At 29.2% G+C, this 17,595-nt stretch overlaps 1 protein-coding gene and 1 long non-coding RNA gene across 2 annotated transcripts; both read left to right on the top strand.

Annotated features, from left to right (window-relative positions):
• The first annotated feature begins 622 nt into the window (after positions 1-622).
• Positions 623-943, top strand: LOC145136494 (uncharacterized). Its single transcript, XR_013720489.1, has 3 exons — positions 623-696; positions 763-820; positions 927-943. It is a non-coding gene; the product is annotated as an uncharacterized LOC145136494 (long non-coding RNA).
• Positions 944-12,253: 11,310 nt separating this feature from the next.
• Positions 12,254-16,303, top strand: LOC145136937 (mannose-1-phosphate guanylyltransferase 1-like). The gene is made up of 5 exons (XM_079071050.1): positions 12,254-12,391; positions 13,657-13,782; positions 13,876-13,938; positions 14,117-14,356; positions 15,403-16,303. Exons 2-5 carry the CDS (start codon positions 13,672-13,674, stop codon positions 16,072-16,074), a joined length of 1,086 nt encoding a protein of 361 aa, XP_078927176.1. The 5' UTR covers positions 12,254-12,391; positions 13,657-13,671; the 3' UTR covers positions 16,075-16,303.
• Positions 16,304-17,595: the final 1,292 nt, after the last annotated feature.

Here is a 17,595-nt window from a genome sequence, read left to right as displayed (position 1 = left end):
TCTTGAGATCACCGAATTCGTGAAACAGGTCCAAAAAGTTCTATCTTATGCTCAGATTATTGAATATACTTGTAAATTATTGTGAGGTTTTGACTTTTTTCTGTTCAGTTTTCCATCGTATCATTTGTTGATTCTGAATATGGAATTGATGACCAGAGTGTATCATAAGAGCCTCGATCGTGAATTCCTAAACTGATTTGAACAAGTGATGACTTAAGAATTTTGTTAAGCTGTGGACGACTTCATATTTCAAATTTGATGATATTTCTTCTGCTAAAGAGGATCTCGACTCCCCTTCCCTAAGGTTTTAATTTCTAAATTCATTTTTTTGTTCTTTGGTAATTTTACATTGAACTTTTTACAGTTCAGCCGTATTGTATGAAACACAAAATTATGAGTTATGTGAAATATAACAATTCGTTAACTCTATATGAAGATCAATTCATTGTGGACTTAATATAAACAGTAACTTTGGAGAATCATTTATCAAAGTCTCAGAAGAAGATGAAAGTGGAATCCAGGTATGTATCTTGATTCTTGAATGTATTAAATGTACTTTTTCTTCATATGCCCTTTAGTTGTCTTATCAGAAGATATAGTTTGACTTATTAGTTAATAAATTATGCAGCCTTTTGTAGAAAGCTTGTCCAAGTGTCCAAAACATGGCATGCACAACCCATTTAAATCCCCAGAAAGGTTTGCACGCTGTCCTCTGATTATCAATGTAAATTTAACATTTATCTGATTATATTTTTTTTACAGATACCTTTTGTATGGGGACATATCTGCAAAAGCAGGCCATATGCTTGCCCTTCCTGAGGTACATCATTTATATTGAGAAAACAAAGTGCATGGATATTTGTCTATTCAATTTATTTATTTTTTCATTTGTTTATAATGGTTTTGCATTTTTTCTATCTATTCAGGTTTCTGATTTCTTTGCCAAGTTAATATAGAGGGTTGCACCTAAGAGTTATCAGTAGGCTCTTGGTGAAGTGTATGCTATAGGGAAGTTTCTAGAGAACTTATCTGGTGATCAGGTACATGATAGTTATCTATTCTAGGGTTTGAAATTCTTCTGGAGATGTAAATGGTTCATGTAAAATCACCCGTTGTTGTTAGTGTTTTATCATCTGCATTTATGTATTTTTAGGCATGACACATACAAATACAATCTTCCTGAATTGATTCCAAATCTGCATGTTTAACATTAACAGGTACGTTTCCTAGCAAGGTCCTTTGGATTTCCTGGGAATCATCTTGGTCAACAAAGTCATGGTTTCCGCTGGCCTTATGGACCTGTAAGATTCTTTTTCACAGATTTATTTAGTCATTTTTTTAGAATCTCAACTACATGGGATTTGAAGATGTAAAATCACAATATTATCTCTTTCAGGTGGCAATCATTACACCTTTTAATTTCCCTTTATAGATTCCTCTACTCCAATTGATGGGCCCTCCATATCGATTTATTGGGTTATGAGTTTTTTTTTTTTTTTTGTTTTTGTAAATAGCAAATAAGTATATAAATGATCAAAAGCAAACAAATCAATATTCTAAGTTTGAGGATACAAAAACATAAAGTTCAGGAACATGAAAATTAAGGAAAAGAAATTACGAAGGACAAATACCATGTTTATTCCATTCTTGCCCCTGTGTTAAAGGACAGATACTCCAATCTACACTGTTTATTCCATTCTTTCCCCTGTGTTTATGCCATTCAAAAGTTTGAGTGATTATATTATTCAAATGTTGCAGTTTGCTGAGGCTACATACTGACTATATTGATCTTTATCAACTCTACCGACCTGATAGGTTTGTTGCCCCTTTAATATAACCCCATTAACATGAAGTTGTGTAGTGTGTATACAATACATATATGGTTTGGTTCCTAGTGTTTTGTTTTCTTTGAAATTGTTTGATGTAGATATGTTCCAATTTTTGGAGAAACTGATTATGATCCTATCAGGCAATATAGGCCAGTTAGTTTTGATGAACAACTTGATGCTCTAGGGACATCAATTGATGTTGGTAAGGTTGGTACTGTATATTCACCCTCACTAATCATTTGTAATTGTACTCGAAATCAGCTTTAACTAATGATAATGAAAACTTTTATGTGAAATGGGAAAAAGAAAGTTGTCAAAGGTAGACAAGATATTGGCAAAAACCAACATAATTTTTTAAGAAGCTCACTATTGTACTAATTGCTACATATAATATTCAAAATCTTTTTAATTTAATTATTATTCATCTTCATTATAGAAAAAAACACAAAGAAAAAGTAATTTATAAATTCAATTTTTTTTTGTTCTTTGTTTCCAGTGAATTGAGCTTGGAATTCCTTTCCTGGAAACCAGTTCAAAAGATTCCACCAATGTGGAACAGACTTTCATGGTCATGACTGCTTCCATCAAAGGTACTCAATATTTCCATTTTTTCTTTTTTATTAAAGACCAAAATGCTCTCATTACATATACAGAAATAAATAAAAATAAAAAATTTACTTTTATGCATTTACAATAAACAAAAAATATTTAAATATAAATAAAGATTTCATTTTTATTATTGAATTCCATTCCGCCAACCAAAATTTCACATTCTGATTTCACTTCCAATTCCAATCTTGAATTTACATATTTACATTTGTAGTATTCCAATCATAACAATTTTCCAATCTTTAATTTAACTATATACCACCCTTAAATTCACATGTAAATCACATGGGAATCATGTATAAATTACATATAATTCACATGTAAATCACAAGTGAATCACATATGAGGTACATGTGATTCATATGTAATTTACATATGAATCACATGCAATTCAATAGTAAATCACAAGTGATTCACATATGAATTACATGTGATTCACATGTAAATCATATATGAGTTACATCTGATTCGTATGTAATTTACATATGAATCACATGTAATTCACAAGTAAATCACAAGTGATTCACATATGAATTACATGTGATTCACATGTAAATCATAAGTGAATCACATATGAGTTACATGTGATTCATATGTAATTTACATACGAATCATATGTAATTCACAAGTAAATCACAAGTGATTCACAAGTAAATCACAAGTGATTCACATATGAATTACATGTGATTCACATGTAATTCACATGTAAATCGCAAGTGAATCACATATGAGTTACATGTGCTTCATATGTAATTCACATATGAATCACATGTAATTCACAAGTGAATCAAATATGAATTACATGTGATTCACATATAAATCACATGTGATTCACATATAAATCACATTTAATTCACATATGAATCACATGTAATTCATATGTAGGTCACAAGTGAATCACATATAAATTACGTTTATATGCACACATGCATTTTGTGTGAGTGTTGTTCGTTTTTATTTTCTTGTGAATTTCACATTTGAATTTAAAAGATACAATCACATGTGAATATCACATTATATAATCGAATGTGAATCTTACATGATATATACATATGCATTTTTGTGAGTGTTCTTGCATTAATCATTTTTTTTTATTTTCTTGTAGATTTGAAAGAATTTGTGGAAAATTTAAAGATGCAAAAAGTGATAAATTGAAGAAAATATGAAAATCTTGATATGAAGAAATGATAACATTGTGAATCTTTGTAGCTTTTTTATTTTTATATATTATTTTGTATCGAACAAAATACTTGTACCATAATGTTTATAGATTGATTAATAAAAATAAGATCTTTTATGATTTACTTACGAAAAAAATATTGAGTTTTTTTGTTAAAAAAATTAGATTTTTTTTAAATATTCTAGGTTTTTTTTAAAATTTACTGATTTTTAAAATTTTACTTTTTCAAAAATGCGGTTTTTTTTAAAAAATTGGAGTTTTTTTTTTTTGAAAAAATTGCAGTATTTTAAAAAAAAATGCAGTCTTTTATAAAAAAATTGCAGGTTTTTTTTGAAAAAATAGCATTTTTTTTAAATGCAGTTTTTTTTATAAAAAAATTGCAGTTTTTTTTTAAATTACAGTTTTTTTTTTTGAAAAAAAATAAAGCTTTTTTTTATTTAAAAAAATCAGCCTTTTAAAAAAATTGCAGTTTTTTTTTAAAATTTTGCAGCTTTTTTAAAAAATTACATTTTTTCATTTTTTTTTAAATTCATGTTTTCTGAAAAAAAAGTTAAAAAAAACTCCATTTTAAAAAAAAAATTATTAAAAAAATTCCGTAATTTGATTTATTATGTTAATTTTGTCCAATAACACAAAAAAAATAAACATTAAATGAGATCGGTAAGATTACGATCATGCCCTTTATGAGTTAATTTTGATCTAACGCTCCAACTTTAGTTTTCAGGTTTTTGGGAAACTATGAGTTCTCAACCGATTTCATCCATATATATATATATATATATATATATATATATATATATATATATATTGGTTTTTTTAAAATTTTGATGAAAATATGTTAGGTTTTTATAAGATTTTTCCCTTTGAAAAATACAAATTCTCTTGATTTTTAATCTCTTTGCCTCTTTGGGAGTATAAAGAAAGATAATCAACGTTTCATAAATGTTTACTAACCATTTGCATCGATGCAAGGATCTTTGGACGTTATTGTTTATACTTTTGAGGAAGATGGTGGGTCCACTGTTGGTGATTTTAGTGTCACCATGTCATTTTAAGTAACTGGAACTAACATATGAGCTAAGAGGCTTCATAAATTGTACTCTATTATATGTACGGGGTTGTGCGGAGTGCACGCATGTATAAGATCGGATTAGAAGCCGGTTCGACGACTAGTCGGGGGTCCGGGGGTAGCGCCCCTTTGGCGGGGTCTAGGGGCAGCGCCCCTAGCGGGGTCCAAGGGGCAGAGCCCCTGCCTGGGGTCAACTTCTTGAGGGTGTTTATGGTAAAACTAACGAAACTCGTTAGTTTTGGGAACCCTAAATCCTCATTAAATTCGGATTAATATTACTTGCTTCCAAAGCAACTAATGACGGCCCAACCTAATGAAACTCTAATATCGTTTATTATATAAACGGCTATTCTTTTCAGAAGAGGGTGACGATCTTAAGTTCTCGTTTTTCATCACACTTTCACAGAATCCTCTAGCATATTGGCTTACGATTTTTGTGCCTAGAATCGTAAGTGTCCACTTGGATTATCCTAGGCTGAATTTCTTGTAACCCAGGCATAGGGTAGAAATATCAGTTCGGAAAGTGATATCACGATCCAAGTCGGTATCCAGATCTGCACTACAAACCCTAATATTCCCAACATCCACTAGATTGCATCATCATGTATTAACCAAAGTTACACAAAAAGAACATAGTATCATAGTACTACCTTGGTTTAGACATGAGCGCAAAACAATCAACCTTCACAATAAAACAGATCAAATATTGTGACAAGTTACAGTTCACCATTGTGAACTTCTGAGATTGCAATTCACCATACGAGGGGCACACCAACCATTTGTTGAAATGCCTCTATCTAATCATTGTTACCCATCATCAAAACAAATCGGCTACAATCAACAGTTTGAATCAAAACAATTTACTGAATTGGAGTGTCGAAAGAAGGATGTATCTAACGTAAGCAGTAAAAAGTGTAGTGAAGAGTTGTGCACTCCAGCTGTTCGACGAAATGCCACAATTCCCTGAAATGGTTATGCGAGCGGTTCTATTATAATGAACTCGCCTGAAGAAAACACACAGTCTGGCTTTACAATTTCTTTGAAAATGGAGATATGATTGAAGTTACAAATCTCTAAATGACATTAAATCATAATGCTATAAGACATATTTTTGCGAACAACAAAAATCTTACAAAGGACAAAATATTGTTTACTCACCTTGTACACCTAACATTGGCAAACACTTGATATTTAAATTGCAATATTTTATTTCTATACAAACCTACTATTTTTAAAAAATATTCCTCTATAAACTCTAACCGTGAAAGCATAAATATTGCATTACGACATTGCAACCACAATCACAACAATAATATGATAATATCTCACATCCAAGCTCTTGAATAATTGTTGGTATGAAATATACTACTAGCACAAGTTTTATACCAACAATACACAATTTAAAAAGAAAAGATCAAGACAATACCATGATTTATGATTATCCTATTAAATGTTGTTCTAAGGACAATTGAGTTACTTTAACGTGTTTTGTTAGACATGTCTAAAATATGAATCTTACCAAACGCTAGCAACAATACACACTTTAAAAAGAAAAAATCAAGACTATACCATGATTTATGATTATCCTATTATATGTTGTTTTAAGGACAATTTAGTTACTTTAACGTTTTGTAATTTTGTTAGACATATCTGAAGTATGAAAGCTACACAAATAATTAGTTATGTCTCGACCTATATCTAATCCCGTTATGTCTCGAATACCAAATGCTAAATAACAACTCATCAAATATAGCATTCTCTTCCTCAAGATAGTTACAATATTTTGTTAGCAAGTATTGGGTCAAAGTATTTCTTAACTAATTAAAATTTTGAAATATTGTTAGCTTTAGTTTTGATTCATAAAACTTTTCGGATTTTTATTATTATTTGTCTAATAAAATAGAATTATACCTCAAATAGAATATTATAAGGGTGTTGTTATAATTATCTTCAAACAAATCTAAGATGTATGCGTAGCTCCAACTCAAATGGCCCATTCTCAAAAGAAGTCAACGCCTAATTTTAGGCCCTTCTCATGAAACTCTTGCAACTTGAAATCGGATTTTTGGTACTCCGGTTTTGAAGTCAAAGACTTTCTTTTAATGGGGCTATATATATATATATATATATATATATATATATATATATATATATATATATATATATATATATATATATATATATATATATATATATATATAAAAGATAATAATTGGATTAATTGTTAGATATTTTATGAACATATTTTCATAAATCCATATATACTGAACAGAAAATTATTAAATTTCAAATGAAATGTATCTAACTAAAAATAAGTCGCAATTTTCACAACATAAAAAATCTATTTAAAATTTATGCAAGTGAAAAAGAAAACTGGAAAAAAAAAATGAAGAAATGATAAAAGTTAAACTATATACATTCTAACCGATCAATATCAAATGTCAATACGGAAAATGTAAGTCGCATTGTCCTTGGTGCAAAGAAGTCATTATATGATTGAATGTGAGACACTATATATAGATTAAACATGTGGAGACTAAAATATAATGAAATGTTTTTCTATTTTATGTGTTAATTGTTAGAATAATTAGATTTATTGGCTCGTTTTCTATTGGATTTTTATTTAGGGTTTTAGCTAGTTTAATCTTAGATTGTTTTTCTATTTATATTCTTTATTTTTTTATTTTTTTATAATTGAGTCTGATTACAATAATGAAACCCTAGAAGTTTTTTTCTCTAAATTGTTATTAGTTATCATGGTATCATAGTTCTATTTGATCCATGCTTTTTGATTTGCAATCAATAGTTGCGTGGATTGAATTGTTCATCTTTTTTCGTTTAACCCCTATTTATACTTGCTTCTGCTATTTGTTTATTTCGATTATTGTTGGTATTTGCTCGTAACTTCTGATGTTATTATTTGTTTTGATCACTGTTAATATGGCTTGTAAGGAGGACTCTTTAGTGTACTAGTACTCAACTTGGGCAAAAATTATGTTTATTGGAGATATTAGTTATGTGATGAAGAATTTTTTGCATGGGAAACATACATGGGGAAATGTTACTAACACTTTTTGGTAAACCTAGTGATGGGAAGGCAACCAATTATGCAACTTTTCCTGATATATGAGAGGTTGGTAATTTGAAAATTAAAACTTGGATCAAGAATTTAGTGATCCAGTCAGTTGGCATTTAGTTGGAAATATGATATAGCAAGAGAAGTTTAAGATCACTACTGAACACTTAGTCTAAATATTTTGGCACAACTATTTGCATTTGATTGCATCATACTCCAATAACCTTGTACTAACATGCCTTAACGAAATGGTGTTACGTAAAGAAAACATCAACATATTGTTAATATCTTTTAAGGTTCCTGGTTCTTTCCGGGGAGAAGCACTCCTAAATGTTGTTTGAATGATCAATCAAATCCATTCTTTATAAAATTCAGGGATGTGTCTTTATGGGATATGGGATATGATGTTGGCCATAAAGAATATCGTTGTTTTGATATGGTAAGTCAAAAACTATATGTCTCATGTCATGTCACTTTCTTGGAGCATATTCTGTTCTCTATTCCCATTCAGTTACATGACTTGACAATGTCAGATCTTCAGGCTATTAATCCTTTCGGTATTTACGTTGATTTCATTGCATTTGATGTTCCATTTCATGCTACACACATCATCATCAACTACCCAACTGTCAGATTTTGCCTATTCTACTTATTCAAATTCGTTTGCAACCTCTATTGCTTATATACATAATCTATCAAAACCGAGTCTTATGAAAATACAAAATAAAAAAAATGGAAAATGTTTTGCAAAACATTTAACAAGTTTACTTTCGTTTTTTAAAACGTTTTTAAGTAAAAAACTGAAAAAAGAAAAAATTATATATATATATATATATATATATATATATATATATATATATATATATATATATATATATATATATATATATATATATATATGAGTTTTTTTGGGGGAGGGTTTAAATAATTGGACCAACCGGCTTGCGCCCATTTGGGAGGAAGATCTGAGCCTGTAAAAATAATTGCCATCGGAATCTTTTGGTTAATATTTGTCTAAATTTTGGCTTATTAAATTAATAAATTTGTCTAAATTTGTCTTGTTCTCTTAAAAATATCGTAAGTATTTGATCATTATAATAAACTATTAAGTATAAACATACAATAATAACCTTTTTCTTTGAATACCTAACTAGATTATAACCCGCGTTAAACGCGGGGAACGCATAAAAAACATATAAATGTCTACAGATATTGCATAATAATTATAAAAAGAAAAAATATGGTTATTGGTATTATTGAAATGTATAGAAGATACATTGAAATCGATAAATATCTATAATCATTGAAGGACTTCGTTGTATACAACATTTTTTGTTTTATTAGTTGAATGACATTCCTCGTCACATATGGTTATGATATTGTTATATAAGCATAAGTATTCTAATTAGACGTTCATTCCATAAGAAAGTTACTTAATTTAAGCCTATATTGACAACAATATACCGTTTTTTTTCATTGTATTAAATATTGACAACTATTTCATGTATTCAAATCAAATCATAGAGTATAATTTATGGAATATTAAATGTTATATAGATTTAATTTTAGTATATCATCAATGAAAATTCTTTTTTAAATCATGATTGGTTTATTTTAAATTGATTATGAATATAAGTGCTAACTTTTATGTTTGTTCTTATTTTAAATTGATTATGAATATAAGTGCTAATCGTAACGTTTTTACTAATTGTACTTACAAATCTCTTAATATCTTATAATTTTTATCTTACTATATAATTTTTCATAACTATATTATTTTCAAGATTGACAGTCTTAATAGTTATTTTTTTCAGTCTATTCAATTTTATATTTCATTATACAACATCATCGTTTGTATGTATTCTGATATTTCATTTTAAAAATGTTTATTATTTACATCTTGATATTTTTTTAATAAACTCGTCTAATAATTATGGAATATATATCTTGTTTGAATTAACATTTACTTCCTTCACTAAATTAAATTCCTCATTAAACGGATATATTTTGGTAAGTAATAATTATAATGGGGCAACATTATCTAAGACATAAATGTTTGATATACTTTTGGAGAAGAAAATCGGGATCATTAAAAAAAATTATATAAAGAAAATACAAATTTAAATTGGGTGAAATTATGGATGAAATTACTGACGAAAATTATTTTGGAGAGATTGTATATTTTGTAAAGTATAATACTATGACAAAATTCGAAATATGTATATTATTGTGTAAATTTATAAATTTTATTGTTACTATATAAAGATAAAACAAAGTAGGTTGGTATGTTAAAAAAATCCAATGAACGTATGTAACTAAAAAATGGAATTTGAAGATGAAAATTTAAAAGTTAAAAGTATGAAGACATATGATAAAAAAAATGTGTGAAAGAGCTCTAACAACATTTGACCAATTTGTTAGTGAGAAGATCATAAATGGACCCTCCTATAATGATCAACAAATTATTTCCTGTATGACAAAAGGTGAATTATATAATTAGTGGATTCGAAATGTTTTAAGTAATGCTAAAATAAACATGTATATTGAAGTGTAGATGAACATGTCATTTTCATGCAAACGACATGTTTTATGGTATCATGTAGAAAAATACTTTAGAAAATAAAATGTTTTAAACACATATACTTAACTTAGATCCTCATCAACCAGGTTCATCAACCGTTTCTCCCTTGAATTTTCAATAATCACTTTCATGGGATTAGTCGACACAACATGACCAAGAAAATCTGGAACAAAAAATATAAATAAACGGTTGTTGTATTATAGATATGTAATACAATAAATATTTACATGTAGATAAGGTAGAATGTAAATAAAATCTTACCAAATGCAACACGAGTGTCGAGATTCCTGGCTATCAAATCCTGGAAAGTCACAAAATTATAAGGATCCACCATAACAGCAAAATCATTTGATACACGAACTTTGGTTGTTTTGTAGAAATTATTCTTATGATTATGATCAACCACCATGTAATCTCCTTCATTTCTGGCCATACCAAAACTACTAATTTCCCTTACAGATCCTTCAACAAAGAGGGCTTCAAACGAATTAATGAGATTTTTTTATTGTTGCTTGTATTTTAGTGCCATGTAAGTGAAAAAAAAAATTGGTTAAGTTTAAAATTTTATAAATTAAAAGCAATATAATAATAAAAAGAAAAAATTGTACCTACTCGTCAATTAAAATCATGTCAAAGCTGTTGAACATGTTTGGGTTGTTTTTTAAGTTTGCTTCCAAAGCAAGAGTACTTGAACATGAATGTTTCAGGTTTTGTGCCATGGGTATAAAATGAAAGAGAAAACAATTAGAATTAGAAAGTACTTTTATATGAAATAAAAGGGATGTATACAATGTATTTATCTATAAAGAGGTATGATTTATAAAGATATATGAAAGCTATTATAGTTGTCAACAAAATTGTTTTCATACTTAATTTCAAAGGATGCATAAATAGATTATATATTATTTCCAATTAAATCAACCTAAAATTGTAATACGATCATACCAAAATATTTTAAAATCATACCAAAATTAACTGGATTCTTATGACATAATAATTAAAAAAATCATAATCATCTCTAATATATAAAAATAAAATTTTCCTAATTAGTGTCAATTCCAAAGATAGTTAATTTCTGTTTTGTTAAAGGTACGTAATATCTTTTCCTGATTATTTGAAAAGTTTCAGAAAAGTAGTTAACCGATTTCATGTAATTTGTGACAAAAAATCGAAATATATGAATACATATATTTGATATAGGAGCAAAAAAATAATCAAAAAAAATATAAAAAACGAAAAAAATGTACTGACCTTCTACTGCACAACAACGAAGGTTTGAGGCAGAGAATGATGATGAAAGTTATAAACAATAAGAATGATGTTGTAGAAGAATGTTTGAAGAAAAGCAACGATTGAAAATAAGTGTGAGCTGCAAATTCAATGATGAATCGTATATGTATGTGATAATTTGAATCTGATTTTTTGGTATTAATGGTTTCCTAATAAAAATAGATTTTATATTAATGCTTTATTAATATAAACAAATTTATATTAATGGTTGATATTAATGCCTTAATTGAAATGATTTGATACTAATATGTTTTTAAAGTTGACCATATTAAAAAGCTTTATAACCGGAAATACAAGATTTAAAATATAGGAAGATTTTATTTGAATTAAATATATTCCATTTGGGAAAGATGATGTATCAATTTGATCTAAGGGTAGAAAACATAGGATTGAAATAGGTGTTTAAAATGATGTCATAAATTTCTCTTTTAATAATATTTAGAGATAACAATACGATTTTATCTTGATAGTTGATACCAATTTGGTATGGATTTGTTCTTGTTGATTACAAAATTACGATACAAAGAAAAGATAAAGCGTAGCCTCAATCAGAAGCTTGAAGGTGAAAAGATAACTTAAATCTGTAACAATACAGCTCATTCCCCTTTTTGATGTTGGATTTCCGCCAACTCAATTCTCCTTCCTTCCTCGTTACATTTGCATATATAATCCCCATTCCTCTCTATACCAATTTGCACATGTAAAAGATACTCCCAACGACTAATCCTTCACCAAGTGAAGCTCTTTTGTCGCTCAGGTAATCTTCTCTCCTTTCGCTTCTTTAATTATGCCCCATTATATGCCGAATTTGAAAGATTTAGGTAAGTATTAGGGTTTATACGTGGTTAATGATTGCTAATCAAATGGCTATTTGCTTTAGATCCTTTCTGTCATTGTGAATTTTGATTACCGAAGTTGCTTATTTTATGAAATTCATATGCTTTTCATTTGATTAATGAATAGATCTGGTGGGTATTGATTGGCTTATTCTGTTTTATACATATTTTCATGGTAAATTTTGCATAATGTATTGTTTCGGTGAAGTCTAGCATTGAATTACTACTATAAATAGAGAGATCATTCTGATTCTTTGTTCTTATGTCATCAGTTGTAGCTCATCAATGGCTAATAATAGTCGTTTCATTGAGTTATGAATAGATCCAGATTCCATTCCTTGATCTCACCCTTCTAGTGAGTTTGAGATACTTACCTGAACTGGATTACATTCTGCAAACTGCAATGAAGTTTAATTTTGATTTGATATGTTTGGAGTTCAACAAAAGACTAAAATCTTAAACAAACCACCATTAATTTCATACATAAAACTTGAAAACAACATGTTGCCTTATCATCAATTCATCATCTACCTTAAAAGCAGCATTTATATCTTGTTGGGAAGCTTTCTTATATTTAGAAAATCTTAAATTGCTCTTGCCACTCACTCCAGTTAGTTGTATAAGATCATCATAAATCATATCAAAATCGAAGTAGAAGTTCTTTAAATTGTCAAAAAGGAAGAAAAAATAGAAATGAGTACAACTAAAGCTATATAAAGAATTCCATTCCAGCCTGTAGCAAGCTGGATTTGTTTCCTATTTCAGTCATCTTACTCACATGATGACACGTATCAAAGAAATCGGTTGTTTCACATCACATCTGCTTCAAAAGTCATCTTCTTTATTAACTCCACCAAGAATTTTTGGATATGAAGCTCAATTTAGATAGTACAATATGAAAATTGTTAACACAATGTAAAGATTTTGGCTTTGATTTTTCATTTTCCAGCAGTTATTATTATTATTGTGTGTGATTGTTGATATACTCATATCTATTTTTAGCATAAAAAGCACACCGACATTTTCATCTTTTTGAAGTGGAATTGCTTGCTTTTATGACATGCAAAAATGTCAACAAAGAGTTCCATGATTCCACATCTTTCTTAGTCTTTAAATAGAAAGAAACGAAGTATCTTTCAACACACATTCTCAATTTCAAGATTCTTATACTTTCTTGAATTTCCAGATCTTCCTTTCCACCATGAAAGCTCTTATTCTTGTTGGAGGATTTGGAACTCGGTTGAGGCCTTTGACTCTCAGCTTCCCAAAACCCCTTGTTGACTTTGCCAACAAACCCATGATCCTTCACCAGGTATAATATAACATTATAACCTTCATCCTCCTCTTTTCTTTTTCTTTTTTTTTTTTTATAAAAAAAGTAGCTAAAAATTATTTTTTTTATTAGATTGAAGCTCTCAAGGCTATAGGAGTCACCGAAGTAGTTCTTGCTATCAATTACCAACCCGAGGTAAAGTTTTATTATGTTTCACACTGTCAGAACATTATGTGAGGTGTAAATCAGGTACACAGTGTCTGTCAGGGTGGGGCCCACAAGGGGTCTGATCCACATTGGAATTCAAACTCTCACACTCTTTCTTTTGTTTCTACAAAGATATATGGATTTTTATAAATTTTTGTTTTTGTAGGTTATGCTTAACTTTTTGAAGGATTTTGAAACGAAACTTGGGATAAAGATCACATGCTCACAAGAGACTGAGCCACTTGGAACTGCGGGCCCACTAGCTCTGGCTAGAGATAAATTGGATGATGGATCTGGAGAACCTTTTTTTGTGCTTAATAGTGATGTTATAAGTGAATATCCACTCAAAGAAATGATTGCATTTCACAAATCCCATGGTGGTGAAGCTTCAATAATGGTCACCAAGGTAAATACTAAATACTTTACTTAAATAGTTTTTTTTTATTCATGTATTTCGGGTACTTCACTTGAATAAATGAAGTTCAAGAAATATTCAAGAAAGTGACAAATGGGGGAAAAATAAAGGGGTAAATGCAAGAACTAGCAACATACTTTAATATATATTTGCTTACTATATATAGTATCTTGCTATCATCTATTTTAATTACAACATTGTACTTTCAACTTTTGTCCTATTAAGACATTATAAATTAAAAAACCTACTAAATCGTAACCTTGTACTTTGAATAATTGACAAAATTATATAAGTTGAGACACTGCTATAATTAGGTAGAGCTCTTTTAGTACTTTTCTCATTCTTTCCTCATTAAGTCAAAAAGTAGCATTTATATATAGCTTATGAGATCAAGTACTCAAGTACAGTGTACTTATTAAGTCCATTAAGGCTATGTTCGGTACTAGCTGAAAAGCTGCTAGCTGTTAGCTGAAAAATCTAGTTGATAGACGAAAAGTCAGCTGTTAAATAAAAGAGCTGTTGATAGTTGAAAAGCTAGCCGATAAAAGATGACGTTTGGTAAAACTAGCTGAAAGGTATAAAATGACATAAAAAGGTATTTAAAAGAATGTGTTTCTAAAATTAACAAAGGGGTATATATGGAAAAATTTTAAAAAGCTCATAAAAGGCTAGTCTAAGACTATGTTTGGCATACAAGCTGAAAAGCTAGCTGTAAAATAAAAAGTTAGTCGGTTGCTGAAAAACTAGTTGATAAAAAATAACGTTTGGTAAAACTAGCTGAAAAGATATAAAATGACATTTAAAAGATGTGTTTCTATAATTAATTAAGGGGTATATTTGAAAAAAAAAAAATCCTAAAAAGCTAGTCTAAGTAGCTTTTCAAAAAACTAGCTTATAAGCTACTTTTTGGCTTGCCAAACATGACAACTTAAAAAAGCTTAAAAAATAAGCTAGCTTATCAGCTAAATGTGGCGTGCCAAATACAGCCCAAATAAAAAAGAAACTGACTTTTTTACTTTTTTACTGACTCTTTGTAGGTGGACGAACCGTCAAAATACGGTGTGGTGGTAATGGAAGAATCAACCGGACGAGTCGAAAGATTTGTTGAAAAACCAAAAATATTCGTGGGCAACAAAATCAACGCGGGAATTTACCTTTTAAACCCCTCAATTCTCAACCGAATCGAACCCAAACCCACATCAATCGAAAAAGAAATCTTCCCAAAAATCGCATCATCAAATCTCCTATTCGCAATGGTCTTACCCGGCTTTTGGATGGACATTGGTCAACCAAAAGATTACATAACCGGATTAAAACTATACCTAGACTCCCTAAGAAAAAAATCATCACCAAAATTAGCAAACGGGCCCCACATAATCGGAAATGTTTTGGTTCATGAAAGTGCTAAGATTGGTGAAGGGTGTTTGATTGGGCCCGATGTTGCAATTGGGCCCGGGTGTGTGGTGGAGTCTGGGGTGCGGTTGTCTAGGTGCACTGTGATGCGTGGGGTCCGCGTGAAGATGCATGCGTGTATATCGAGTAGTATTATTGGGTGGCATTCAACGGTTGGGATGTGGGCCCGGGTTGAGAATATGACGATTTTGGGGGAAGATGTTCATGTGTGTGATGAGGTTTATAGTAATGGTGGTGTGGTTTTGCCACATAAGGAGATTAAGGCTAGTATCTTGAAGCCGGAGATCGTTATGTGAATGAAGAAGATTTGTAATTTTATTGTGTTTATGTTTTTTACTTTGTGTTGTTTTGAAGTGTGTTTTTTGTTATTAAGTTTTTTTAATTTGGTGTTATTGGTAAGGGTATGGGTTGTGTTTTGATGTGTAATTTTGTGGTGTAAATAGAATAAATGGTTGGGTGAGTTATTTAGGTTCTTGTTGCATAAGGTTTATGAACCAATTTTAAAGATGAGATCTTGTTCTTTTATTTTAAAGTTTACAAACCTTAGTTTATTGTTCCAATACATATTTACTCAAAGAAATATATGTAAATGTATTGAGGATGATTTATTGTGTATCAATCATTTAAAACAATTAGAGTAATACCCATTTTGTATCGTTTAGTGTGAACAAAACAAAAATATAACAAAAAAACAAAACAAAAAATATATAATAACAAATGTATTAAAACTAACCAAAGATACAAAGTCGAAACTATTTACCCAACAAATTAGTTCGACTTAAAATCTGATCGAAAGATAAAGATAGGTAGAACTTCAAGGGTTTGATGAATAGTTTCTTTTGTAAAATCTCATATTATAAACTAGAAATAATGCATTAGCAAATAGTTTTCTTTGAGTGTTGGTTTATAGTTTAGGTTTATCGTTTATAGTTTAGCATTTTGGGTTTAGACCTTTGGGTATATAGTTTAAATATTAGAAAACATGTCACATTTCAAATAACACGAAGTGTAGAGATATCCACACACTATTTCCTTTCAAAAACATGTTCAAAATAACAGATAATGCAACGATTGACATTAGAATGAGTAAAGACCATAACTTTAAGGTAAGAAAATGTTTATTAACTCAAGTGGCTGTCTGAGTTGTAAGTTTTTTTCGTGTTTAAATATGCTTTGTAATTTCGAGCTTCTTACCGGCATTATTTTATATAAAGTTATATGTTTTTTTTTTTCTAAAAATCAAGTGGTTTTTTTTAAAGGGAATAAATATAACCGCAAATTTTGAGGGGTTGGTATATGTGTGTTTGGGGTGGGGTGGGTTGCACCAATCTAATTGAATGGAAATTGTCGTATGTAATATATTTTGGACTTAAAATTACTCAAAAAAAATGTAATTGATGGCCATACGAGCCTTTGACAATTTAATTATCTCGAAAGTCATTTTTCTAAACTTTTTTGCAAGTGGGAGAAAATTACATAATAGAGTTGAGAATCAAATTACTCTTAACTTGATGCTTGCAAATAAAACGATAGGGCATGTAGTGGGTGTTTTGGGATAACTTTTTTAGCTTTAAAGTTTTTTTTATAAAAGAATTTTTTGTAAAATGTCTTTTTCCAAAAATAATGGTTTAAAATGTATTTGAAAAGATAAAAGTTGCTTTTAAGAGCTACAAAAGTCACAAAAGTCACAATTTTGTGACTTTTAGAATCAAATTTTTTCCTGTGCCTAAAAGTTGTTTTAAAAAGAAGTTTTCAACTTCACAAACATCTTTTGAACTTTTTGAAAAAATAAAAATTTCAAAAGTCATTTTTAAAGC

The sequence above is a fragment of the Lactuca virosa genome, chromosome 9, assembly GCF_052849685.1.
Source record: "Lactuca virosa cultivar CGN04683 chromosome 9, Lactuca_virosa_CGN04683_v6, whole genome shotgun sequence".
NCBI classification, from domain to species: Eukaryota; Viridiplantae; Streptophyta; class Magnoliopsida; order Asterales; family Asteraceae; genus Lactuca; species Lactuca virosa.
Note: the sequence above shows the minus strand (reverse complement) of the source record. Positions and strands in the feature narration are given on the sequence as shown.